General features: G+C 42.8%; 1 protein-coding gene across 1 annotated transcript; it reads left to right on the forward strand.

Moving 5' to 3' along the window:
• The first annotated feature begins 2723 nt into the window (after positions 1 to 2723).
• Positions 2724 to 26398, forward strand: tmem266 (transmembrane protein 266). Its single transcript, XM_068313754.1, has 11 exons — positions 2724 to 2931; positions 4253 to 4362; positions 8915 to 9103; positions 17837 to 17991; positions 19503 to 19576; positions 20905 to 20961; positions 21113 to 21251; positions 21589 to 21704; positions 22190 to 22382; positions 25235 to 25297; positions 25389 to 26398. The coding sequence occupies exons 2-11, from the start codon at positions 4349 to 4351 to the stop codon at positions 26024 to 26026; spliced, it is 1638 nt and encodes a 545-aa protein (XP_068169855.1). The 5' UTR covers positions 2724 to 2931; positions 4253 to 4348; the 3' UTR covers positions 26027 to 26398.
• The last annotated feature ends 435 nt before the right edge of the window (positions 26399 to 26833 follow it).

The raw sequence follows: 26833 nt of genomic DNA on the forward strand, positions 1-26833 counted from the left end.
TATAATATTTAATTCTGACATTTTCTTATAATTACCCGCCATCATTTGGAAGGTTTCTTCTGCTGTTCCCTGAGAGGATGAGAAACTCATTTGTCAAGGAAAAGGAAGTAATCTCACTCCAGACGAATGTGATAAAGAGACATATGAAATGCCAGCAACAAACTCTATACTATATATACTTAAATCTGATGCATGTCATGAACTCATATTGAGTTATGATTGAAAAATATCACCGGTGTGACCGAAGTAAATCAATATTTCCTTACCAGCTTGTGAAATCCCAGCTTTCAGTAGTCAGAGTAGGTTCTCAAGGTGAATCATAGTGTCGTTCCAAAGAAACTCACAACTGCTTTTCGTTGCAGAATACACGTGGGCGTGTTCCGCCCTTGGCCTTAAAAAAATGTTGTGATTGCAGTTTGTCCACATTGTAAACGGCAAGCTAAACGTCAGAATACCACCAATGACTCTGGGTAATGTGGTAAGTGTGTCGTGAACGGTGTCATTAAATGACGTGGTGATACATTGAAAGCAGTCAGGGATTGTTATGACGTTGAGACTATTGGACAGATTATGGCTGGTGATGGTGTAGTTGCATCAGGCTTGGGATGGGGAGAGGAACTCAACTGCTGCACATGTGCGCTCATTGGGTGAGGGCTGCTGGATGACCAGCTGGTATGCAAAGAAGGCATGATTGGAATCGTGGGAACTTTTTTCAGTCTGAGAATATATAAAGTCACTTCCTTCAGATGAGTAATTACTGTAAAATGTTTAGAACCGTTAGCTGGATCAACTAGTCATTCTCAACTACTATTTATGAAGGACTTGTGTTATTTTGAGCCACCTAACATTTTCCAGCACAGAACATAATCTTTAATTTTTGAGTTAGCTTCATATTTCATCATTTGAAGCCTCTCAGTTGACACCACTCTGCTAAAAAAAATATATTTATTTCATAAATTAAAAACTCTTATTCAAATTAACCTTTAAGGAAGTCTTTACCTCCTTAAACATTAATGAAGAGTTCCTTATTAAAGACTAGGATCCAGGGGAGCATTGTCTGAAGAGGCAAACCAAGTAAATGTTTGGGACCCCAAAAACAATTTGGAAAAGGTGGCCCACAAATATCCATACATAGCTCTATTATGCCTGCCATGAGGGATGTTAGCATACCTGTCGGGTTATTAGAAACAGGAACAATAGGAGAAACATCAACACCATATTGGCAAATGATGTGATAATATTGAATAAATACATTGATTTTACTATATTCACTCTATGCAGTCGTCATGCACAATGTTCAGACTCCCAGCATCTATGACTAATGAGTTGACAAGTATTGTTTTCTCTTTTGTTCCTACAGCTATGTTAGGAATTCACAACGTACACATAATCTGTTATATCTGGTGAGCTGGTTGCCTCCAGATGATTGTCCCTCACTTTTTGAGTTTGGTTAACAAAATAAAATCTTTTAGAAAGTTAACAAACAATTCATCTGATAACTGTTGATATCTGCATACAAAATTCAAACACTAGCTGAGCATTCATCATCAATGTATCAGCAAACCAGAGCTGGGCTTTAACTTGGCTACCAGGGGCCCCTTCAGGGTTCTATTTTTCACTTATTTGTATATTTAAATGATTTTATCTGGAATGAAGCCTGGAGACAATTTTGGGATTTTTTTTAAATTACTCTTACACTTCCATTCATCTATATGATTTTCAAGAATGATTATTCACCCTTATGTTTCAAGAAATCATTATTATCTCGTCCTACTTCTTGTGACCTCCTGAATGATAATAGTATTGAATTTTTTTTACAGTTGCAGTTATTCTATAGAAGGTGTTGTTTATCTCATTAGACTTTATTTGGAGTTGAGCGTTGTAATTATAAAAAACAATTAAAGTGTTTAAGATGATCAGAGTAAATGCCATGTCAACTGGTTATTTAGTTACTTCCAAATGCACCTTGTATAATGTCAATAAAACAGATTCAATTGAAGCTGATGGAATTGATTTATTGTTAATTTACAGTGCCATTACAGATGCCATTTTCCTCAGGGTCCCATAAAGGATGGGTTTGGGGGCCCCCTGGGAGTCTAGGATCGCCACTGGTGGCAGCACAATAACCAATGGCAACACAGGCGCATTGTTTAGGCAACAACTCCTTTCAAGGGAAATTACAATGAGTTGCAGAGCAATAAATGACATTAAATAGAACCAGATTCAGTTCACTTTCCAGTTGCCACAAAACACGTGAAGTCATTGTTAGAATAAAGTGGGGGGGTGGGGGTGGGGGGGGTTCGTGCGGGTGAGTTGTTATCGCGAGGAACTCTGAAGCTTTAGAGGTGAAGTGAAGCGAGTGTTTTCTACAGCGACGCATCCAGAAGGACGTCTGCGGGCTTCCTGTGTCTTCACGGGAACACACACTCCACGTATAACAGCCCTAATCAGGAGGAATCTGTGCGACATTTGTTCTCCTGTTTGTGAATTGACGCTGATTTGTCCGCCCGACTGCGCATCTGGTGGGATCTCCTCTTCAGCACCTGGACAGCTCCCGGTCGTGGACCTCATCTTGATCATCGGGCACATGGAGTCCCTGGTGTGATTGTGGGGGAAGCCCTGCAAACCACATTATGCCTCCCTCTGAAATCATCATTGCCATTCCGTGAAAGTGTCGTCGCCTCCGCTGAAGGATGGTGCCGTCGGTCCGGTGTAGGTGTTGTCATCGTGCGCTGCTTTCCGGAAGGCGATACGGTTGCTTGGTCAACGCAAATTTAAGAGGAATCGCAGCCTGCACTCAGCAAGATTTATGCTTCCCTCACACCGATCATCTTCATCATCTGCGAGGAGGAAGATATCACCATCATCACTGTGAGGGCAAAGGAGTCACGACCACTCTTGTGCACAATGTAGAGCGTGGAAACATAAGAGGTTAGTGTGCGTTTGTGCGTCTTTTTTTTCCCAGTCGGTGATGATATAAAACGCACCTTGTTTTATTGCTGGGTTACAAAAAAAAATGGGAGTGTGTGGCCTCTTAGCACAGTGGGAAAATGTTGACAGCACCTCAACTGTTGGTGTGGTTTAAGTGACTGTAAATCAGCCAACCATAATGATTGATTGGTGTAATGAAATGGCTAAAAAAATTTTTTTTTAAAAACCCTTCCTTTGGAACAAGCATCTCCGATCATGACGCTGTAAACTGTGCTTCCAGTCATGAATTCCAACTCAGGAAGGATGCAGGTTGTGTTGTAGTAGTTGACAATAAATCCCAAGAAAACACACACCTTTGATCCCGCTTTGATAATCACCTCAGAAAGTGATGCATCTATTGGTATTTTGTCTGTTAACCTCTTTGACTTTCAGCTCATCTTTTGCCTGGAACAACCTTTATTCTCTAGAGTATTATGATAATAACTACATATATGGGTTTCTGTAGGTGGAAACAGTGTCACTCTCAGCATTTGGATGACCTGGGCTTATTTACCCTCAGTAGCATTTAATGTGCTGTGCTCCACTACATTGCTGCAGCTGCGAATGCTGACTCCTCACCTCCCTGTGTCTGAGGAATCCTTTGCTGCTCCTACCCCGACTCCATGAAAAACCGTGCAAATCATGAGGGTGTAAGCAAATGCATTGCAGCGATAATTCATCTCTTCCTGACAGCGGGTGTCTCTTTTAAAAACTGAGAAGCAGTTTTTTTTGTTTTTGTTTTTTTTTAGTTGGTTTCATGATAAAGCAGTGTTGGGTACGTTTTTGTGACTTTCCTTTCAAAGCAGCTGGAGTGGGCTTTCACTGAACGGACGTGGACATCAATGGCTTTCTATGCTGTGGCACAAAGAGCTAGCATTCTGCTGTACTTGCTATGCAAGAGGTGTGATGTTCCTCAGCCCCTGATTCACAGAGCAGAGTGAATATTGGAGGAGATTTAAAATCCACGACAGTTTACTGCTCACCAGGAAAATAGTTGAACAGAGCAGGGTTGAGTTAGAGCAGGAAAAGCCACGTGCATTGACGTTTCTTTGATGCTTTTGCAGGCGACTGCTAGAATTCTGAACTGCATATAGATATTTGATATATCTCAAAGGAGATGAGATATATTTATTCTGATCTTGGAAATAACAAGTATAAAACACCCTCCTTTAGGTTCATTCATTGCTTTTCTTGAGCTCACAATTGAGTCTCACAGTCTTCGCAGATGGAGTTTGCACATTATTTGCTTCATGATGCCCCTGTTTGTTTGTATTTCCCCTAGGTGTGGTAGGAGCCAGGTCCCTGCAGTGGTGAAATCACATTTCACACTTGGGGTCATTCAGTGTTGGACGTCTATTTGCAGCAACGAGACCACATCATGAGCAACCCTCAGTGAGTACAACACCCGCCAGAGTCTTGTTTGAACCGTGTCTGAGAGAGCGTGAAATCTTAAATCTCTATTTATGAGCACGCAGTCTTATGCAAAGTGCATCTCAGCGTGCTAGGATATGATTAGCAGAGTGGGACCTGCATATTCCCAAGCCCCTCCTTTGAATGACTTTGAGATCATCAGGAAAGTGGAGCTCGGCCTTGTCCAAGCGTCTCCGAGAGCGAGGGAGCGGACGGCAATCTCCAGTCTCCGCTGGCATGTCTTAGCATTCAGGAGGGACGCTCACTTGTCATCTTCCCTTATTAATAATTACTCTGTGTGTGGTCCTCCAGACAGGCCCTGCATTCTGATGACAACTGAGGTTGGGGCTAAGAGATGGCAAAAAGAGAGAGAGAGCATAGAAATGGAATGGAGTGGGAGGAGGTGCAGTGGAGTAAAAGGCGAATGCAAAACGGGTTTGGTCAGCTGCATCTTCTGATTAAAGGCATAGGATGCTGTCGCCTGTTGACGGGGATCTCTACTCAGTTCTCAGGACTTGCAAACCAGTAAAAATGATGGTTGAGTACAATTAAAACTAGATAACATAAAGAATGTGTTGACTAGATTCGGCTGGTGGATAATGGAGACTCTGTGAAGAGATAGAAGAGGAACTGTTATGGGGAGGGAGGCTTTTTGAGTTACCTTCACCCTCGCTATTTTAGACTGGTTGCTAGTGTAGATGTAGAATAGATTTAAAACAGTTGTTTGTACACCATCTGTCTACACGTGGCTCCGCGGTGCAATGGCGTTGTGCCCGGAGTATCCCCTGCCTCATGCCCCTTGTTGGATGGGATGGACTCCAGCAACCCGTGATCTGCGACAGCATAATAAATCCTTCTCTCTGATCACTCAGAGTCACCAAACAAGAGTTGTCAACATTTATACCCTCAGTTTAATATTGAAAATTCCATTTTTACTCCTATTTTACTCAAATATAGAATTTCTAGTCTAATATACGTGTTCTATATCATATGCTATATACAGTATGATTTTGTAAAAGCTTGGACACACCAGTGTTTGTTGTTCCAATTTTTTAAGAAAAATTGAGTGATTTTATTCATTGAATAGTGAAGTAGTTTTCTAAAGTTTAGTCTCTAGTCCGGCAAAATTCTATATTTGCTTTTCTTACTGTCAAAAAAATTACAAAGAGAGAAATTACACAGCTCTATTGTTGTGCTATTGCTGTTGGAAACTCATGACCGAGTCACACTGTTGCATTGGATAACATGTCTTAACTTGAGACTATAGTTTTGTTTCTGTCCATCCCATATCCTGTCCCGATTAGCACGTTAAATGTATTTTCACCTATGGCGGAAAAAAGTCCAAATGCACTATTACTGCTTTTTGATTAACTTCAGCAAAAGCCAGCAAATCTCAGCTGATTTAGGAAGTTTCTTGATTGTTTGAAAATATCAAAAAAACCTATTTTATGATAAATATGAGCAGTAATCAAGTTGGGCCTAAGAGAGGGTGAGAAAGCTGGAGCATATTCAGAAACATGTTCTTTGTGTTTGACATTTTACAGCACAATATAAAAATGCAGCGTAATGGCAGCTTTAACCTTTGACGTGCTCCATGTGGTCAGTCACTTGTTGCAGCTTTTCATGGGGCGTCTGCAGATTACATCTTAATGTCATTAAGTGTCATTTTCTCTCCATGCATCATGAGGCAATGTGGACACAACAGACTAAATGCTTTGGACAAAACAAACAAGAGAAATTATTGCTCAGATAAATAAATAAAACCTGAAATGATAACATTTAACACATGCATTAAACAATGGATTTCAAAGAAACAAAATGTAATAATAATGACTTGGGTTATTAGTGGTCTAATTCCTTCATGTCTGTTCCATTACCTCCGGTTACCATGCAGGTAGGTACGATATTAACTCTTCATCTTGACCGTTCACTATCAACCACTGTAATTTCCCATTAGACCTTAAAAGAGTGGGCATTGGCAAAAAGATCTGATCTTAATACACTGTTGTGTCAGACACTTTTCTCGGGGAGATGACTGTTGGAGCGGCTGCTGGGAAATGTGTCCGGGCCCTGTGTAAGGGATTTGGCACATTGCTCCCTCTTTCCTGATGATATCAGAGCCGTGAATCGCTGCAGACTGAGGAGTAACCAATTGTCCGTATACAAACTTATTGAGTAAGACAGAGCGGCTGTATTGTAGACAGCCGGCCAGAAATACCATGGGAGGGAGCGCTGATATTGACAATGACACCATCGTCCTCTGCAAACCTTCAGTACATGCTGAGGCAGCACTGAAGTGACAGAAACAGAGAATTGATTTCTCAGACTAGGTAACTTAAATATGATGCGACAGGCATCAATCTCATTCTTATAAATACTCTATTTGTGTGTTTCACCTGTATATGGAATCACACAGCATTGTGATGTTCATGTTTCAAGTTTGAATGTAGTTTTTATGATTTGTTTTTATGATCTCACACACACACACACTCTTCTTGTGTGGTCATGTGCGCTGAAGGTTGTGTGCTGTGTCAGAGGACGGGACGGTTACAGTTTCACAGCCACAGTGTGAAGATGAAGACATATTACTTTGACCTCACCACCGCTCATAAGACAGCCGAGTGAACTGCTCAGTCATCGCACACTTTTCCAGTCTGTTTGCGCAGATCAAATGTTGGTATTGTACATTTCTGATACATTTCTGATACATAAAAATTGGTCATTACACAGCAGATATTTCAATTCGCTTTAATCAAGAGCAACCGTAAGCGACAGCGGCAGGGACAAACTCCCTCATTGAGGAAGAAACTGGCAATATGACATCAGTGTAGACACAACTTTATTAAATACTTAATAAATCTATCAACCTTGTGTTTGGCTCATTCCTTTTTAATGCTATTAAATCCTATTATTTTTCTTGTACACTACCTAACATCCAGCATGGTGTGCCAACACAATAAAACCTAAAACTGAAATTTTAAAGAAGCGTAAACCTTTAACATATCCATTGTTAGCTGCAGTACTGGACAACATTATTGTGCCTTTGGGTCGATTCATTTTATTGAGTCTGTTCAGATTTAACCAAAATTACAAAACTTAACAATACAAAATTACATTAATTGAAGCTGTCATGAAAGAAAGTTTGAATAAAATTAGTATTGAGGAGTCCTCTGTGTGTGTGATCACATGCTAAAAACTGATTTTAATCAGCATTATTTTTAAAGCTGCTGTATTTGTGCACTATAACTACGACCTTAAGACATGGCGGCAAGAAGAGTAGCACTTTGAAGCATTAGAAGCATTGTTTCATGCCTCTTGGGTTGCATGATAAGCTTCAGTTGTTTTGTATATGCGTAGGATTTCCCTCCAGCCATGGATGCTCTATGTTAACCTTTCTCTTTCCTGTTCCTTTGCTAATATCACATAAAATCTCAGCCTTTAGAACATTGCAGAATGTCTTAGCATGCATTGTTGAAGTGAGGGGAATGTTCAGAAATGTAGCCTGTCTCTTTCCCCAGGATGGGACCCAGCCCCTCCACTTGCAGCGGCTCCTGGCCTGGTCTAATCTGGAAATGTGATTTTGATGCGCTAAACAGTTTGTCTCTGTCCAGAATGATTACTGTCCTTGTTACAGTTGGTCCGAGATGCCAAATCCACAGTTGTATGCACAAGTGTGCTTTGCGGTGATCGTGTTAACACATTGGCATTTTACCCACGAGCTAAAGGATCCGATATTAAAACGGTGGGAAAGGCTTTTTATATGGCGAAGGAACAAGCATTTGTGTTTCAAAGCCCTGTTGTGCCACGTTAAGATAATATAGTTAAACTGACTCTTGGTGTCCTATGAGAATAACAGCATAACCTTTACAGGGAGTCCATTAAACGGCTATTAGTCAAGAAGAACATTGGAAAAGAAGAAGACCTATTTTCCTTTCCGGGCCTGCTTACATTAACATTTAACGGGAAGGTGGGTCTGCTCAGTGATCTTCTGCTAACTTTTCCTCCCACTATGTATGGCCTCCAGCACAAAGGGTGTATATCTCACCAACCCAATCACCTTCGTTCCCTCTGTCTTGTAATCAATGCCTTTCTCCGCTGTTAAGCACTAAAGTTATTGATGTCTCCAAACTGACTGAACTGGGATGGCTGCCAAGCCCTGTGAGACTCCTCTTCCAGGGTGACCTCGCCTTCACTGCCATTGGCTGAACAGCCTGACAGTTTGTTCTTACCGTTGTTTTTATCACACTTTGCTACCTGAAGCAGTTTCTGAGGAACTTCAATTGGCTGATTCAAATCATAAGCACACTTCCAACACAGGCGTTGACTGTGGCTCACCCTCACACTGCTGCAGAGGACAGCATAATGCAGATGCAAATTGTCACTGCTGCATAATCAGACAAACACCGCAAACCCAACCGCGCGCCTGTGTGTGTGTGTGTGTGTGTGTGTGTGTGTGTGTGTGTGTGTGTGTGTGTGTGTGTGTGTGTGTGTGTGTGTGTGTGTGTGTGTGTGTGTGTGTGTGTTTGCGCCATAGGGCTCCTCCCCAGGCTGGAGCCTCGGAGCTGGAGGTAATCTCCCAGCAGGTGGAGGAGGACACCCAGTGTGTTGCTCCTGTCCAGCTGGTCAACTTCGCCTACAGAGACCTGCCTTTGGCCGCCCTGGACATATCCCTGGCTGGATCCCAACTCATCTCAAACCCAGATGAAGAGGATAACAGAGAGGGGTACGTCCCACAAATTCACCCAAACACACCACCAGCCGTTGCTCTCCACTGCTGCTTGATGGTTTGACTACAATCAGTGATTGGTAGCGGCTTGTGGCTCAAAATTTAAAAAAAAAAAATATTCAATTCATGTAAAGTTCACAATTTATACTGAAACTAAAGGAAACCAGACACTTTAATATGAACTTTTTGACAATTGTCATCATATATTTGCTGACGATAACACGTCTCTCCATCATTAGCCTGTATAATAAACTGTGACCTGTTGATTTATGTACCTGGTATTTGCTACCATGCTTAAAATGACACCAGAAATATGGCAGAGAATGTACCTCTGCTTGTAGTGACTCATCCATAATTAAGGCAGAATTGCAATTACTACAATCTATAATCTACCCTGGCAGAGTAAAGCTCTGCCGTCACTCTCCTGGCTGCTCTTTATTGCATATGATAATTACACCTGGCATTTTGAATCACTCCTCATTTTATAATAGAGTTGGAGAGTTGAGGACATTTTGGTGATGAATTTATTAGTGTCACCATGTTAAATGGACAATGTCTCCACTGATATGTTCATTACTGCTCAATGACGCCGCAGTTTCTCACTACCAGACAAGCTTCTCTTCATAATGTCAATTTCTGTTGGAAAACAAAGAGTGTTATTAGAAGCTGTAGCTTTCCTGAAATGTCAGAGCCCTGTGCTGATACCGCTGGACACTCTCATGTGACACCCCGGTCATGTGACACCCTGGAGGGATTCATGAAAGAAGCAATGTGAACTTTCTCTCTCATGAAACCATATAAACCATCACACTCCCTCTGAATACAGGAAGCTCGAGAGCGTTCAAGAAAACAATGTGTGATCTGTAATCCCCGAGCCTTTCAGATTGGAATTCCTGATTTGCAGGTCGTAGGCATTCCAAGACGCGCCGTCATCACAGTTTCACTCACGCTTCCGTTGTTTGGAGACTCCTTTGGAAAAAGCAACAGCGACAACTCCTCTTTGTGACTCATGAGTTTAACATCAGAGGAATGACACGAATGTTGTGTTGTGTGCCACAAGATTTTAAAGATTTTAAATTTAACAACACCACCGATCGCCCGAATGGACTGATTTCTATCTCTTGATATTTCCTTTAGCTCCGTAAACTATTTTCTATTGTTTGTTGGGGTGTGCCGTCACAGATACTCCTAATAAATACTACATTTCTGCTCTTTGTGTGAGAATGGAAGCAGACATTTGCCACCTCTTGACCTGTACTGCTGTGGCTTTAGGCTTTGTTTTAGTTGTTAGCGGAAGACTTTGTTTCTTCATCCACTACAATTTGGATTCCTTAGATCTTAGTTATGTGATCTTTGTGACTGTAACTTTACCCTGTGGTAGGAGACACATGAGCATGTGTATCTTCATATCAATTTTATCATAAAATTACCAATTTTTGGTCTGTAGAGTTTATATTGATCTCTGGACAGTGCTTTGGTTTCGATCCAGACAAGGGGGATGAAATATCTTTATTCCAATGGTCAGAGGCAGGATTAAAAAAAGGGCTCATTACTTGTAAATGGAGCCTCAGTGTAATTGGTTTTGTTTGGTTCCACTAGCTGTTAAAAGAGGAGCTGAAGAAATCACACCAGAGATGCGCATTTAATCTCGCATGGCAGCTTCTCGTGGCTCTTTATCAGGAGACGTAGGCGATTATGTAGGGGGTGGATGTTCTCCTGGACTACAAGGGGCACACGCAGTACTTGCAGATTCAGTGCAACACTGAGTTATATTAATAGATTTGGTTGCACTATCTCCTCTAGAACTAGCCGGAAAGGTCCAAGACGGGGGGAGGAGGGTGTTGTGATTGGTCATTTAGTTATTTCCTGATTTAGGTTATTCTATTATGCCTATACCTCTGTTTTTTAATAACGGACACATTTCCTTGCGTGATAAAGTATCAGGTTATTTCAGTGGGACTACATGCTTTGCATTGTAAGTATATTGCGATTAAGCTAAAGCAACCTAATCCTCATTGCATTACTCCTGTGTAACTGAATAAAGCCAGTCAGCAGACACACTGTATGCGCTTTCAACTCTTACCATCACAGTGGTTTTGCAGTCAGTTCAGAATGTTTCATGAATAAAGTTCACAAATGATTTTATGAAAGAGGAATGAAAATAAAAATGAACCTCTATAATTCTTCATTAGACCATATTGGAAAACGTAAATGGAATGAAATTTTATAGATTTTACTGAACTGTGCAGAGTTCAGGTGGTGCGTTGAGGTCCTTTAACTTCACCCTGAGCCTTTCTGACAATGTAGAGTCTACAGCCCTCGAGCCCCCGTCTCCAGATCCTGGCCTGTATATTCTGCTCTTGTTCCAAGTTATCATAGCTACACACTGCGTGCACACACTGAGAGGTACGAGGCGATGCATCAATGACAGATGGTTCATATGGGTCAACCTGTCTGTTTGACGAGAGGAGAGAGGAGACGGAAGGGATAAAGAGATGGATGGATGGTGTAATGCGAGCAGATGACCATCCTCCACATAGATCACAAGGAAAAGATGGATGTCATATCTATCCATGTTGGATGCTAGCGTGGGATTAACCCTGTGTTGTGTTGTAATGGTGGCAACAGCAGCTGCTAACTAATATGGTGTTGGTTGAAGTGTTAGATAAGCTGAAGTTTGCCTAGGCTAGCATATATTTATCCCATTACCCCACTACCATGGAGTGCTCAGTGAAATGAAGTTCTTTATCCACCTTTCATTCACTCAGCTACGTTAATATAGCAGTAAATGCACACAGTCAGACCCAGGCTGACAAAGCTGAAGGTTGACATGAAATGGAACAATTAGAAAATGTAGACTACAGACTTAAGGACTAAAGGACCTTGCCAAAGTCTAGTATGAATCTTGGCAGCAGCAATATTTCATAGGGCTTTGGAGCCTGAGCCATGCTGTACCTGTTCTGTGTTGATGGATGTCTGAAAAGAGAGCAGGATTTCTCATTTGTCTTTTCTCCCCTCCAACTCTATTTCAAACACACAAGAGGAACCGTCCTCTCCATCAAATTGGCTCTCTAGCCTGGCACCATGTGCGACACAATAGATGACATTTGAGTGCGGGGTTTGAGGGGTTTGTTAATATTCACAGACATGCAAAGTGTGAGATTGCTTTTTAGGCTGAGAGCGAGAGAGATCAAGTGTCCTGGTGAAAACCCATTTATCAGGGACAGCGTGTCTGCTGCTCTGCACATGGAGCCCCATCCATCTCCATTTGCTTAGTATCTACAGCTCATTTCTCTGGCAAAGACCAGCCCCGACTCCCCCCCTGATATGTTATAACCATGGGGTGGGATGCAGGGAGTTGTAACGGATTTCCTTTCCTGTTGCACTGGAAGGCCGAATACAAATTTTTTTAAAAATGAAGTGTGCTTATTAAACAGAAAGGTTTAATAATCAATTAATGGGATTAGTAATTAACCCTTTCGATGAAATTGTTCTATATAAATCAAACATTTTTTGTAAATTTCTCAAACGTAAGACTGTGAGAGATTAATACTGGTAAGACAGTGAAGCTCTGTGATGGTGTGTGTGTGTGTGTGTGTGTGTGTGTGTGTGTGTGTGTGTGTGTTAGTGTGTGTGTGTGTGTGTGTGTGTGTGTGTGTGTGTGTGTGTGTGTGTGTGTGTGTGTGTGTGTGTGTGTGTACACACTCGATCACTTTTTCATTTTATTCAGCGCACCGCCTCACACAGGAAAAGATTTAGCTAGATTTACGGCATTCCAGTCAGATTCCCCACCTGCACTAAATGGAACGCCTCCTGAGTGTATAAAGGCAGTCCAGGAGAGTTTGAACAGCCTGAATGAGATGGAGCCCTGCAGGCTCCGGTTATGAGTAACCAGCAGGTGTGCACCGTTCTTTTTCCCCTGTTTGAGCCTGCTGAGCTCAGCAGATTGGTATGAATTGGTTGAGGTTTATAGTGGAGGAACCATGGGACTGAGTAGTCGTCCGTACAGAGAGACAGATGGACTGAATTGAGTTATGTCATTCCAACATACCTGCTGGAGTGTCTGACATTGTCCCTGAGCTTCTCAAAGCAGGTAACATTCAGTTTCAAAGCTTTTCCCTGTGTGTTTATTTGTAGATTAACAAGACGTCTGCCATTGAAAGAAGAACATGCTTTAAATGTATAAATTCACCATAATAAGCATATAATCCATTAATATCACAAAGACACTGATTGGTTGCTAAGGGTGTCCAAAGATGAATTTGAGTCACACACTGTTTATTTTATTGTATTTCACCTCTATGTAATCAAGATGATCCACTAGGATGAACAAGTTGTTTTTCAAGGGAGACGTGGCCAATAGGCAACAATTACGAAATTACACAGTAGAAAATTGAACAATTCTTTTGTGGGGTTGGTCTCAGGAACTCACATTTTTTCATTTAAAACTACTAATTTCATGTTAGTTTCCAGCCATTCTTCAATATATTCTATGCTAAAGGTGCGAAAGGCCCTTGCAAAATCAGTACAGACATACAGAATCATGTGAATACCAGGACTGCAATGAGAATGAAACACACAATGGTTTGTCAACGCTTTACAACAGGTAACGAACCCAAGAGAATCCATTTGGAAACATTCAGCAGAAGCATTCACATGCAAAAGATCAGTGGGATTCAACACGACCTTTAGAAATGAAAGTTAAAAACCCAATTTCAGCCTCTGCGTTTCTGCACAGGCAGTGTGAAAGTGAAAGCATCGAGGTCATACACGTGAACCACCTCTATTTCATTTCCCTCAGAGCGGTCACTGAAGGGATACCCTTTCTGGAATTAGAAAAACATTTTCACGTTTTAACGTATTTTTCTCTGTTTATTTCTTGATATTGTCGCATATCGGAGAAGGAAACATGATTCTGTGACTGAACTACCGACACTGTTGTATTGAGTAAATTATATCCTTACAGTTACGACCACGTGGCCTAAAAATTTAATAACCACTGTACTCAAATTGGTTTTAAAACACTTGTAGGGTTTTCATCCTAAAACTAATCACAGTTCTTTAACAGAATAAAGTATTTGAGGTATGTTTGAATGATCGATTAGCCCTGCGGCCTGGTGATCTGAGTTGTGGTCGTGTCAACAGTCTCACCATGATTGATTGTTTTGAAAACAAATGTAATGGTGTGGCAGTCACCACAGGTCTGCACCTTAAGGTGCTAGAGTTTGTTTTTTTTACTGAGCTGTTGTTCTGTTGTAAGTATGCAATCAAGATATCGATCAAGAGTCTCAATCAATTATTTAGCGCCCATTCTGAACGGAGCAGCTCATTCAGCGTGACACTGTTTCAGGCTGTCCTGTGCAAATATTTGGAGGGTGAGTTGAGCGCTTGTGCAGCTGTTTGCTGTGTGTGTGTGTGTGTGTGTGTGTGTGTGTGTGTGTGTGTGTGTGTGTACATGTTGCAATCAATAGCTCCGATGGGTTGATAGAATCCTTCAGACTCATTCCTTCTGAATACATTTCTCCCCTCTAGATTCCGTCCCTCCTCTCACCGCTCCATCTCTAAACTCACATACAAACGGAGCAACACCTCTGATTTAATTTACATTTAACTTGTAGTTAATTAGTTTATTTTATTTTATCTTGTCCCAATTACTGGTGTTGGTATACAGACGGAGATGCTCCTTAGGATAGTTTCTCCACCTAAGTGGGACAGATGTGAAGCTGTTACTGGAGCTGAAGCTCTTCCGTCAGTAGAGCACCTCCACTCCCTCCTGATGTCTTCGTCCACTTTGTCCCATCTGGTCTCTCTCTGTCACGGCTTCTGCCTCTGGCATCGTATGGAGCATGCCTTCACTTCCATTTCTGCCCACTATTGATCAGCCTCGTGATCTAATCCCCTCGCCGTGCACTGCTGTCGGGCGCTCTTCGATCTTCCCTCGGTGTGTTACGTCTGCTTTCGCCGGCCTGTTGATATCTTTATGAGCCTGTCCACGCCACAGGCCGCCCCACACTGGTCCTTCGTTCTACACACACACTGCTCTTAATTGTGTAAGTGTGATGTTTACACAAGACCAGCCTTGAAGGACTTAGCCACAATTCGATCCTTTCCCACCTTAAGGTGATTGTCTTTGTGGGTCTGCCCCACTGCTCCCACAGTCCACAGCACCACCTCATAAATACTTCAGGTCCTCAGTGTTCAGGGTTTAAAGTGATTTCCCTAAAATTAAGTTTCTGATCTTGGAGTAATCCATCATTGCCATTTACCGTTCTACTAGACAGGGTTTTTCTTTACAGTTTTATTGAATTAGTACCTTTTCTGCCTGGCTTGTGGGAGAGGTCTGAATGAATTATGATTCCACACAGAATGAGTTAAATTATACTTTTCAGTCCTAGAGGGAAGCGAAGCGTTTCCTATGCTTGTCCTGCTCATTCCATCTTTTAACTAATGGTCAGCCAATGTCCGTTGACTTAGTGTTCGGGGTATCATTTGGTAAATGTTTCTTTTTCTTGGCTCTCCTCTCCTGACCGATGGGGTTTGACATTGTTTCTGGGAACAAATCGTTGCTGGGGATGGTCTCTGCTAATGAGACCATTACCCTCCACCACCACTTTGTCACCCCAGGTGTAAAGCTGCTAATCTGATGGCATTGGCTGGTATTGAGGTTTTTTGCAGAGAGTTGAGATCACCGGTTAGCCTCTGGGAGACCAGTGACAACATGACCGAGCTCCACTCTCTCTTCTGACCTTTGTGTAAGATAGCGAGGGCGTGTGGCTACGCCGGAGGTCCGGCCACAACCACAGAATGATGCCATCCTTCTCTCTATTTTATAGAGAAAAGGATATTTTTTATACTTTTTTTATTCTATATTTTTTTCTGTATTCTCTATCATGCTGACCATGACTTTTTCACATTTCCAAGTCCCAGGACGACACCACCATTATAAGGTATAAGGACATTACAACTTCAGAAGGTAAATCCAGACTTGTCATTTGAAGACATTTAATGAATGATGACTATTAGCTGAAGTACATTTGGTCACATTTATATACAATGTTAATATTAATTAGTTTTATAATCCTCTTGGCTGTTTCAGACAAAACTACATGTGAAAATTGCATCAATTAAACTAAATGATTTATCAGTTGAATTATTCTTCGCAGCCCTATATCCACAATCATATAGCTATAGGATATTTTAATCTGTATGATCTTCTGACTGCTGAAATACGTCCTCTTTGGAATTCTGCTCCAGCATGGTGAGTGCAGTACAATTATTACCAGTAATAGGAATGAAAACTAGAAATTGTCCCTGAACTTGATTTAAATTTCTGTCATTGTCTACCCCATGCTCCCCTCCTTCCTCTTTGGCTCTGTCCGGTTCACTTCTGGATGAGTCCCAACGTCTTTGAACCTTCTCCACCCAACTTCCCCTCTCAATATTTGCCTCCACCAAGGAGAGAAGAGAATTAACCGCATCATCTCTTGTCCATTGCCCGTAGCTTTTGTCCAATAGGGTGCAGGTGAAAACGGATAATGGCCATCTTCAAAGAGACATGACGCCGCGCTCAGTGCTGGCTCTGAGTAGCTGCTAAACCAGTCGTAGGATTCATTACTAACTGAAATGTCTCCCTTGTCTCGTCTTTATCCTGTTCTCTCAATAACCAGCCAGCCATGCAGCTGGCAAAGCATAAACATTACCATGGAAAAAGATGAAGGCATTTTCATTCAGTTAAGCAGTCATTTCGTTTTTGGCTGTGTGAGACTGCACCATCCAGATGGTGCACTCACAGCTCTACTGCCACGCTGGGAGAGCTGCATGATTTAGTGGGCCAGATAGCATGTCCTGCTTTCAAAGAACAGAGCCAAGGGAACTAACTACCTGCCTGGATTTGAGCAAAACAGTCAACCAGATGCCCATTTATCCAGCCAGTCGCCAACTAGTCCTGAAGCAGCAGGGAAGTGGATGAGATACTGGATTTGAATTCCTCCAGTTACATATTTTATTGATATTAAAATTATAGATCTGTTACCAAAAAAAAATTCCTGAATCCTAAATTTACAAAACAAATAAATCTTTATAAACACAACCCTCCATGCTGAACCTATGATGACAGGTTTGAGCATCTGTATGGATGTTTTGATGATTCAGTCTCTATTGCTATTTCTGATGAAACAAAACCAAAGACTTAAGGCTTAACTACGATTGAATATAATCTGTTTCTGAAAATACGCACAAGCAAATAAGTAATTCTCATAAATAGACGACTGGGCTTGGTGATGCATGTGGGAAGAGCTTTAATGGGAAAAAAGGGAGGCTGCGGAAAAGGCCAGAAAGAATGAGGACATGAGGAAAGGGACAAAGAAGCAATAACACCATGGATTCCTGAGCAGAATTACTTCATACTAATACGTCTTCGCAGCGCCAGCAGAGCATGTATTTATGCTTCACATTTCATCCAACAGTGTGCATTACTGTCAGAACATGCTCTGAGTCTGTACGTAGAACAGTACCCTCTGCTGAAAAATATTTAGAAGAACATTAATATGAAAAGGAACAAAGCCAAGGTTGAACACGCCTTTCCTGTGTTTTATTGATATGACCTCTACTGCTGCACGTCAAATCAACACTGGGTCTCAGTATTTTTAAATAACACTCACATTTATCAATTTACCCATGGTCCACCTAACCCTTTCCCTCTTTTTCTGTCTCCCTGTCTCCAACCGTCAGGTCAAACTGGTTGAAGCCGTGCTGTGGGCGAAGGGCGGCGCTCTGGCAGGTCTGCCTGCTGTCGGCGGGCTTCAACTGTTTCCTGGTGGCCTGCGTCATTCTGGTGGTGGTGCTGCTGATGCTGGAGCTGCTCATTGACACAAAGCTGTTACAGTGTGAGTGCCTGAATGGTCTGATGACACCTGAGATGATGGGGATGAGTTCTGAGTAGTTTGTTCAACTCATTGTTTTAAGATCTTGACGCGCAATAGCGTTCCCGGAGCTGGAGAAAAGTGGACCGATCAGCATAATTCTTCAGTAATTATTATTACAAATCCCAATGTAAGCTTAGACTCTGGATGCATGACAAAGGAGTTTGTTCACAAGAACTTAATTAACTCAGAATTTGAGCTACTGACGGATCCTGTTCGACTTAGTCTGAGTGGCGTTTTTGGCAAGAAGATTAAATAAAGAAAGAAGACAAATATAAAAAGAATTTATCACATTGTCACTGAAATCTGTTAATAGCCTGTACCTGGTGATATAACGGGTAACAGCTGCCACTAACATATCGGGAATGAGTGTAGCTCACAGCTTTTATTTTGAAAAGCTGCCTTCATTTTTTTTCATAGCCAATGACAACATGAGTTGTAAATGATAGCAACAGACATTAAGCAGTGACACATCTTTGCTATACAATAAGCTATGATGTAATAATATAAAATATTATTCAATACTACTTACTGCCTGGAACTAGGCCAATAAATTAGACAAGCTGATATGTAAGCCAATACTGGCTTTATGTGAGATTTATTGTTATTGTTGTATATAACAGCCAATACCAGTCATTTAGAGAATGTCTCCATTAGTTTGTCTGCTGTAATATACAGTAATTCAGCTTTTTGATAACAAAATATGAATAGATGTGACACATGCAAGCATGTAGAGAAGGCCTGTAAACGTTATCTGCTAATTTAGTCTAAAGTCTATGCTGTATGATGAGCCTGTGTCACTGATGATCAATCCAGGGATCCAGGGCTCCGATCAATCACGGTGTGGGGAACGTAATCCTCCCGTTAGCTTTGCTCGCTGGACACAACATGTGAGGCCTCGCCTTCATCAACATAATCTGGCACGGCGGAGACAACCTCATTTATCATAAGAGGACGATCAGGGGCTGTGACCTGTCTCATGTCGACGGGGGTGGGGGGGGTGAGTGATGAACACATGAAATGTCGCTCCAGCAGCATCAGATGCATTCAAGTCCCCCCCCCCCCCCCCCCTCTGAAAGACTGATGGGACGGGTAGACAAAGGAAAATTAAGACAAATGCGTCAAGGGAGATTAGTGGACAAAGAAATCCGGCAGTGCCGAGCTAGCTGGTGGATGATTGTGGGGAAGACTGGAGGAAGATGAATGGCCTGATGGACAGATCACTGAACACGGCAAATAAAGACAGATGGAAGGAGAGGCGATGCATGAAGAGGAATGCTTCAGCTGACAGCAAGGGTGTTTGAGACTGTCCACAATTAACCTGATGAATATGGAAGGATGTGGACGCACACGTGCAGCATGTCGTCAGTTCATGTGTTGCATCGTGCCGTTGTTTCTCATGTTCAGTATTCCCCCGTCACAGAAAACATCTCTAAATACAGCGAGTTATTCTGTTGTTTTTTTAATTCCTACAGTTAATAATGCGTTCCAGTTTGCCAGCATCATCCACTGGATCAGCCTGGCTATTCTGTCCGTCTTCTTCACTGAGGTGAGTTTCCCCTTCGTCCCGCGTCGGAGCGGCTCTGCTTACAGCTGATGCAGCGATCTGGTGATTAGAGCTGGGGTGTGCAGAATGTGGGGCCGGATCATTACTTTACCCCATGAAACACCTCCTGCCCTCTGTCACAGCTCCAGCAGATTCTGATCAGCAGAGATGAACTTTTACAACTAAGGTGCACATTAGTGTTGTGAAACACTTTTCACTGTCATTCTTACAGACGACACGTGTCGCTCCCCCACCCCCAGCACACAGAATTCATGATGGAGTTAGAGATTTTTCTGTGCTCTTAGTTTTTAATAGTTCCAAGACCGCATGAGAACAATTGATTGTCATCCCCCACCCCCACACATACATTTAGTTTGCTATAACTTTGAACTCGAAATGCGGAGGCGGAGATTTAATTTTCAGGACATGTATTCTCTGATTTCTGCTGTGGTGACATCTTGGATATCTGAAGAGAATGGGGCAACTATTTTTCAATTGATCAAGTAGTCAATTAAAAGAAACAGAACATGTTGTTCATTAAATTTGCTGTTTTTCACCGTTTGAACGTAAGATTTTGCTGTTTTTTGTTTGAGAGATGGAGAATCTTCATGTTTATGGCTGTTGGTTGAACAAATGAAGCATTTAGTATCATCACTTTGGGCATCATGAGAAATTTTTGTTTATTTTTTGACACTTTGCAATTACTACAGTATTTTCCGCACTATAAGGTGCACTGGACTATAAGACGCACGTATTCTAAAACGTTTCCATATATAAGGCACACTGGATTATAAGGTGCTTCTGATAATAAGGCGCACCTTCAATGAATGGCCTTATTTAGAACTTTTTTTATATATAAGGTGCGCTGGATCATAAGGTGCATTGTCAGTTTTTTAGGTGCGCCTTATAGTGCGGAAAATACTGTACTCACCATGAAATCAACTGTCACCTTAATCGATAATAGGAATCATCATAAGTTATATCTTTGGACTAGGAGATGTTTATAGGAGTAAAAAGGAGAAATGTTTGCTGCATCAACACATGGAGCTAATTTCAATCTTACTGCCTGTCATGTGTACGAATATGTCATTGTCGAATTACCCGCAGATACATGAGGGGATTCTAAATCACAACCAGATGTACCATTTACTTGGACTGTCGGGTTTCCTTTTATTATTATTATTATTATTATTATTATTATTATTGTTATTATTATTATTATTATTATTATTATAGCTACCCAGGGAGGTGGGCATCATGCAGCCCAAGTCAGTGTTGTCTTCCATCATAGCATGAGTGTAACCTGCTCTCTGTCCCTCTGTACACCTCAGACGGTGTTCCGGATCGTGGTTTTGGGAATATGGGATTACATCGAGAACAAAGTAGAGGTAAGCTCCCGTTAGTCCTGTTAGGGGGGGGCCTCTTCCATTCCCACAGTGTCACTATAAAAGCTACAGACATAATACTAACCGTGTGTGTGTGTGTGTGTGTGTGTGTGTGTGTGTGTGCGTGGGTGCGTGCGTGTGTGCGTTACCGCAGGTGTTTGATGGAGCTGTCATCGTTCTGTCTCTGGCCCCCATGGTGGCCTCCACAGTAGCCAACGGCCCCAGCAGCCCCTGGGACGCCATTGGTCTCATCATCACACTGCGCATCTGGAGGGTCAAGAGGATCATTGATGGTGAGGGTGGGAGGGCCTGTGGGGCGGATGTCCCCCGCGTTCCCTGTCCTTTACTGTCAGGTCACAGAGATAGATACAGCTGTGTGCACTCTGCATTATGTCAACTATTTTATTATTTTCCATCAGGAACAATGAAGGACACCTGTAGTAGGGAAGTTCTGGTTCAATGTAAACACCATATCTGTTACTTGTAAATGATTTTGTTGTATGGGAACATATAAGATGTTACATTTATTTATTCTGAGGAAGTTGTTTTATAGTGCAGTGCTAAAATTCAAACGCAGATACCTGATGTGATGGTTAATAAGTGGGAGAACTGACTGTGACATTGTTCCAGCATATGTGCTGCAAGTGAAGGTGGAGATGGAGCTGGAGATCCAGCAGTATGAAAAGGCCAAGGCGGTAAGGGAAGAGCAGCTTGACCGGCTCACCCAGATCTGCCAGGAGCAGGCGGTGAGTGCTTCAATCCGTCCGCCTTCATTTGGTCTGCGGTGTGTGGCTTCATGTAACCAACAGAGGGCAGCAAAGTGCTATCAAAGAAAAGAATCTGCACTCCAAAAGACCTAACTTGCTCTACTGTGATTACATTTCATCACCAGATAATACCATTACAAATGTCTGGTGGAGATCAGATAGCTGGTACTGTGCATCATTTTAGCACAATCTATTTTCTTCAATTTAGTAATGGTAGTTACTCAGGCTGAAGAAAGTGTCTAACTTTGTATGTATGTATAAGATGTATGTCTGAGAGTAACACTGTAATATTAGAGAGGCTGGTAATGTCTCCTCCTGAACGTAATGGTGAACTGTGATGTCAACAGTGCAGCTATGTAATCAAACAGTGATTATAATATGCACCAAAAAAAAGGGTTTGGCATTAAGTTGAAGGAATATTAGTAAGTAAAAGTTTTTAGGGTTTTGGTTTTCTTTCCTTTCAGTTTGAAATCAGGCAGCTGAGGGCCCACCTGGCCCAGCAGGACCTGGATCTGGTAGCAGAACGTGAAGCCGCCATGCAAATCCATCATATGTGGGGTAAACAGAGCAGTAGTTTCCAGGAGGTGGACGGACTGGCCTCTGGGACCTCTGAGCATCACGGGCCAGCTAAAGCTAGAGAGCCCAGAGGACCACCAGGTAACATCTGCAATAACAAACTTCATTGTACTTGAAGCTATCAAAGACCCTGGGGGGAGTGGGGGGGGGGTCTAGGCTGCGCTTCCTGTAGGAAACAGTGTCCACACAGATTGAATAGTTGTCTCAGTAATAGTCTCAGCACATTGAGTCTTTTTAGTAGAGAGATGGATGGAATGAGTCTGAGTCAAACTGGAAGGTCCAAAATCTTTGTGTTGTTTACAATGTTTACTAAAAACTAGAGAACACTCCAAGAGCGCATGATGACGATGAATCTGCATTTTCTCAGCTACATAGAACTCTCCAGGACCACTGCTCTGATTCGCTCTAACTTTGTGGAACATCATCAATTGTCCATGTTTGGGTATTCTTATTTGATTAGACAGTTATTATTTCTCTATGCCATTGTGGAAATATTAACTTTTAAGTCTGTCAGTGCTGAAGAAAGTAGACAAGTGACCTAGAATCTGTACCTGCACCCAGAGTTCATCCAAAGGCATTGACAGCTTCTTGAGATATCATGCAGACAAACAGACACAGACAGACAGACAGACAGGCGTGGCCTCCTGTCTCTGTCTAACTACCCTCCAGCTCTTTTTGTCAGAGGTTATGACATTTGGGGCAGCACTGATCTGACGTCTCAAAGGAATGCGACACGTAGACTCGTCTACTTTCAGGCGCCTTCATAATTATTAAAAGTTAACCATGGAAGTTGTTTAACAGGCGCTAAACCTGATATTTCTTCGAGTAGTTAACAATCTGTCACTCTGGAGCTCAGTGCTGGAGGGTATTAATAGTGGACATCACACACAGTGTGTGTGTGTGTGTGTGTGTGTGTGTGTGTGTGTGTGTGTGTGTGTGTGTGTGTGTGTGTGTGTGTGTGTGTGTGTGTGTGTGTGTGTGTGTGTGTGTGTGTGTGTGTGTGTGTAGGTGTGTGTGTGTGTGTGACCTCTTCTCAAAAACATTCGTCTCACAATCCACATCAGAATTCTGGTGCCACATCTAGATGGACTATAAACCTTTCACACAGTGACAGGTCATAACTTACAGGGCTTAAAGCAACAAAGAGCTGTCAGAGCAGGTGATGTCAGGGCTCACTACGCTGAGGCTTTTTCTTTATCGAAGCTATAAATCACAACGCGACCTGCCATGCTTCTGAGTTACGGTGTTTCTAGTCCTTTTAACCAGGGCGGCTCCTCATCCTCTCATGTTGTATTGATCATCCTGAGATGGTCCCTGTCACCGTTTGGAACAATGAGCAGCTCCTTCTTAAGAACCAAACATACATGAATACCAGCCAGTCCTCTGGGACCTTGGATAGCACTTAAGAGAAACACTTGGACTGATTAAGCATCTGGGAAGCACATCCACGCCAAGTGTTGCTCATTCAGGGAAAACAATGTGTTGACTGTGCTTTTAGTGCATCAACAAATAAATAACAATAGTAATGGCTGACTAGTTGTTCATCATGAAGATGTGTCAACAATACTGATAGGCTTTGGAATATTTGTCACACAAAGCAAACACTTTGAGACAGGACACATTATGTGGACCCATAAATGTGAATAATGTTGGTGTGTTTTACATTTATTTTACAGTTTATAGATTAAATGATTAGCTGCAAATTAGCCAATATTTACTCACATATTTACACACTCTCCACCGAATGCTCAAGGGTTCGTGGGAGTTTGGCCAACCTGTCCACATGTGCTTTATGACTCTGGAGAAGGCATTCGATCATGTCCCTCGTAGAATCTTGGGGGGAGTGCTTTGGGAGTATGGGGTCCGGGGCCCTTTGCTGAGGGCTGGCCGATCCCTGTATGACCGAAGCTAGAGCTTGGTTCGTATTGCCGGCAGTAAGTCAGACCTGTTCCAGGTGCATGATGGACTCCAGCAGGGCTGCCCTCTATTACCGGTTCTGTTCATAATCTTTATGGACAGAATTTCTATGCGCAGCCAGGATCCGGAGGGAGTCCAGTTTGGGCACCAAAGGATTTCATCTCTGCTCTCTGCGGACGATGTTGTCCTGTTGGCCTCATCAAACCTGGACCTTCAGTGGCACTGGGACGGTTTGCAGCCGAGTGTTACACGAGTGGGATGAGGATCAGCACCTCTAAATCTGAGGGAGGAGCTCGGAGTAGAGCCGCTGCTCCTCCGCTTCGAGCGGAGCTAGCAGAGGTGGCTCGGGCATCTGTTCCGGATGCCTCCTGGACGCCTCCCTGGAGAGGTGCTCCGGGCATGTCCTACTGGGAGGAGACCTCAAGGAAGACCTAGGACACGCTGGAGGGACTATGTCTCTCGGCCTGGGAACACCTCAGGATCCCCCCAGAGGAGCTGGAGGAGGTGTCTGGGGAGAGGGAAGTATGGGTATCCCTCCTGAGACTGTTGCCCCCGTGACCTTGCCCCGGATAAGCGGTTGAAGATGCATGAATGGATTTACACACATATGCTGTCTATTGTTTTTAGTCAGCATAACCTTTAGTTATACTGTATGTTTGCTCACGATTACATAATAAACTATTACATATTTGTTCTGTGTAATGATTATAAAACACATCAAACAGTAAGGATTACTTTGGAAGCTCTTAGTACCGCAGGGATAAAGAGACGCTACCTGTTTAATATTTTAAATGGAAAATGTGACATAAATTTCTGATATCTTTAAATTGTTTCATTCCACCTACTATGAAATATTAGGATTTTTTTTAGCTCTTATAAGTTCTAGAAAAAGGAACCTAATGTAGAATGTCTCACTGCTGTCTGTAGAACCAGATTTAAGTCTGGTGTCTGCTCACACACTGATTGTGGTGCTGCAGTATGTACAGTTTGTGACAATAGTCTTTCATCCCTTTCAGATCACCATGGTCAAGATGACATGAACAACTACATCAGCCAGTACTACAGCGAGCCGAGCAGCGGTGAGCCACCAGATCCGGCTTCACTCTTCTCTGAAGCCCGTTTAGCAGTGCAGTATTTACAGACCGTGTGTGTCATGTGCTGTTCATTCAGACATGGGGATCCCAGACCCTGCTCGAGTCATCACCACAGCTGCCATAGATGTGCACCTGCCTAACAACCCCAGCCAGCTTCCCTCCTCTCTGGTGAGCGCCGACGCTCTGACATCAAGTCGCTTGCAGCGCACCGGCAGCTCCGTCAGCGAAGCCTCCACCACCACGGTGTCCCGCTCCAGCTTCAGCGCCCGCCAGCACAGCATGAGCAGCCACACGCTGGGCTCCACCACGGACTGCAGCTCCACGGTCCGTGAGGCCTCCACCTCCACAGACTACAGCGATCAACGCTGCTACCCTCCGCCCTACAGCAGCCCTCTGGCCCTGGGCACTCAACCACGAGGGAGTCCCAGCGCCGTGGTGCAGGAGCTGCTCTCCTCTCTGTCTGAGGACTCCTGCCTGACCCAGAAGGGCCTGGACCCCGTGAACCTGAAACCGCCCAGTCCGGTAGGGTCCACCAAAACCAGCCCCGAGTTGGAGCACAGGGTCAACATCTACAACAAGAGGAACCAGGAGAGCAGAGTCCGGCTGCACTCCAAGCCCCTCATCCACCTGCAGGCCAACGAGCCTCTTCTGGAGGAGAAGTACAGGATGATGGATGCCGTCGACGCTCCGGTCAGCCGTCTGTCAGAGACATAGAACCGACCTGCTGACCACCGTCTCTACATTAACCACAAACATGTACATTCTACTCAACTCTGGTGTTACTTGGAGTCAGCGATTCATGAACGGTGTGTCCGTCAAGTCTGTTTGAATATTGGGACTTGGCCAATGAAACTTACCAGAGCAGCACAAACACAGAGGACACGGAGGATTGGAGGGGGCTCCAACTTTCAGGAATTGACATTCACAAAAAGCATTTTCTAAAGTTTTAAGAAAACTTTTACCAAAAGAACCCAGCGACGGGGTTCCAACCCAAAATATTCAAAACATGTGCAGAGAAAAAAAAATGTAAACCTGGATTTTAAGGTTATGCTGTGATTTTTGGAAGGTTATTATCAGTAAAGGGAAGGAGAAACCCCCCCCCCCCCCCCCTGCAAGCAGTAATAATTTTATTCAGTGCGGGTGGATCAGCTGTTTCAGTCAACAGTCTAGTGTCTCCAAACTCACAAAGAAGAGTCCTCTTAGGAGACTCCTGCAGGGTACTTAAAATCAATCTTAACTACTTTCTAATGTTTGTCTTTCTATACTAGTAATGTTAACATTTTTATCTAAATTATGAGAAAATGGAACGTGTCAGACTTCACCACAGGTCAGTTTTATCCAGGAGTCATGACTGGACTTTGACACAACACTGCAACATGTCCAAATTGATTGAAAATCTATCCGCAAATGGATCTGATTTCATTCAGGTTTTAAATACGGCCTTTTTTTTCTGAATTTAACGCTCAGATTCTATAAGTATCAGGGTGGTTTTGATCAAATCACATTCAAATAAAGGGAACT

This window comes from Antennarius striatus, chromosome 4 (genome assembly GCF_040054535.1).
Source record: "Antennarius striatus isolate MH-2024 chromosome 4, ASM4005453v1, whole genome shotgun sequence".
In the NCBI taxonomy this organism is placed as follows: domain Eukaryota; kingdom Metazoa; phylum Chordata; class Actinopteri; order Lophiiformes; family Antennariidae; genus Antennarius; species Antennarius striatus.

Excerpts from the sequence above, each read along its gene's own strand:
- tmem266 (XM_068313754.1), top strand. Across the intron at positions 17,992-19,502 it reads TGACACAAAGCTGTTACAGT|TTAATAATGCGTTCCAGTTT; the intron begins GTGAGTGCCTGA and ends TAATTCCTACAG. Across the intron at positions 21,705-22,189 it reads AGATCTGCCAGGAGCAGGCG|TTTGAAATCAGGCAGCTGAG; the intron begins GTGAGTGCTTCA and ends CTTTCCTTTCAG.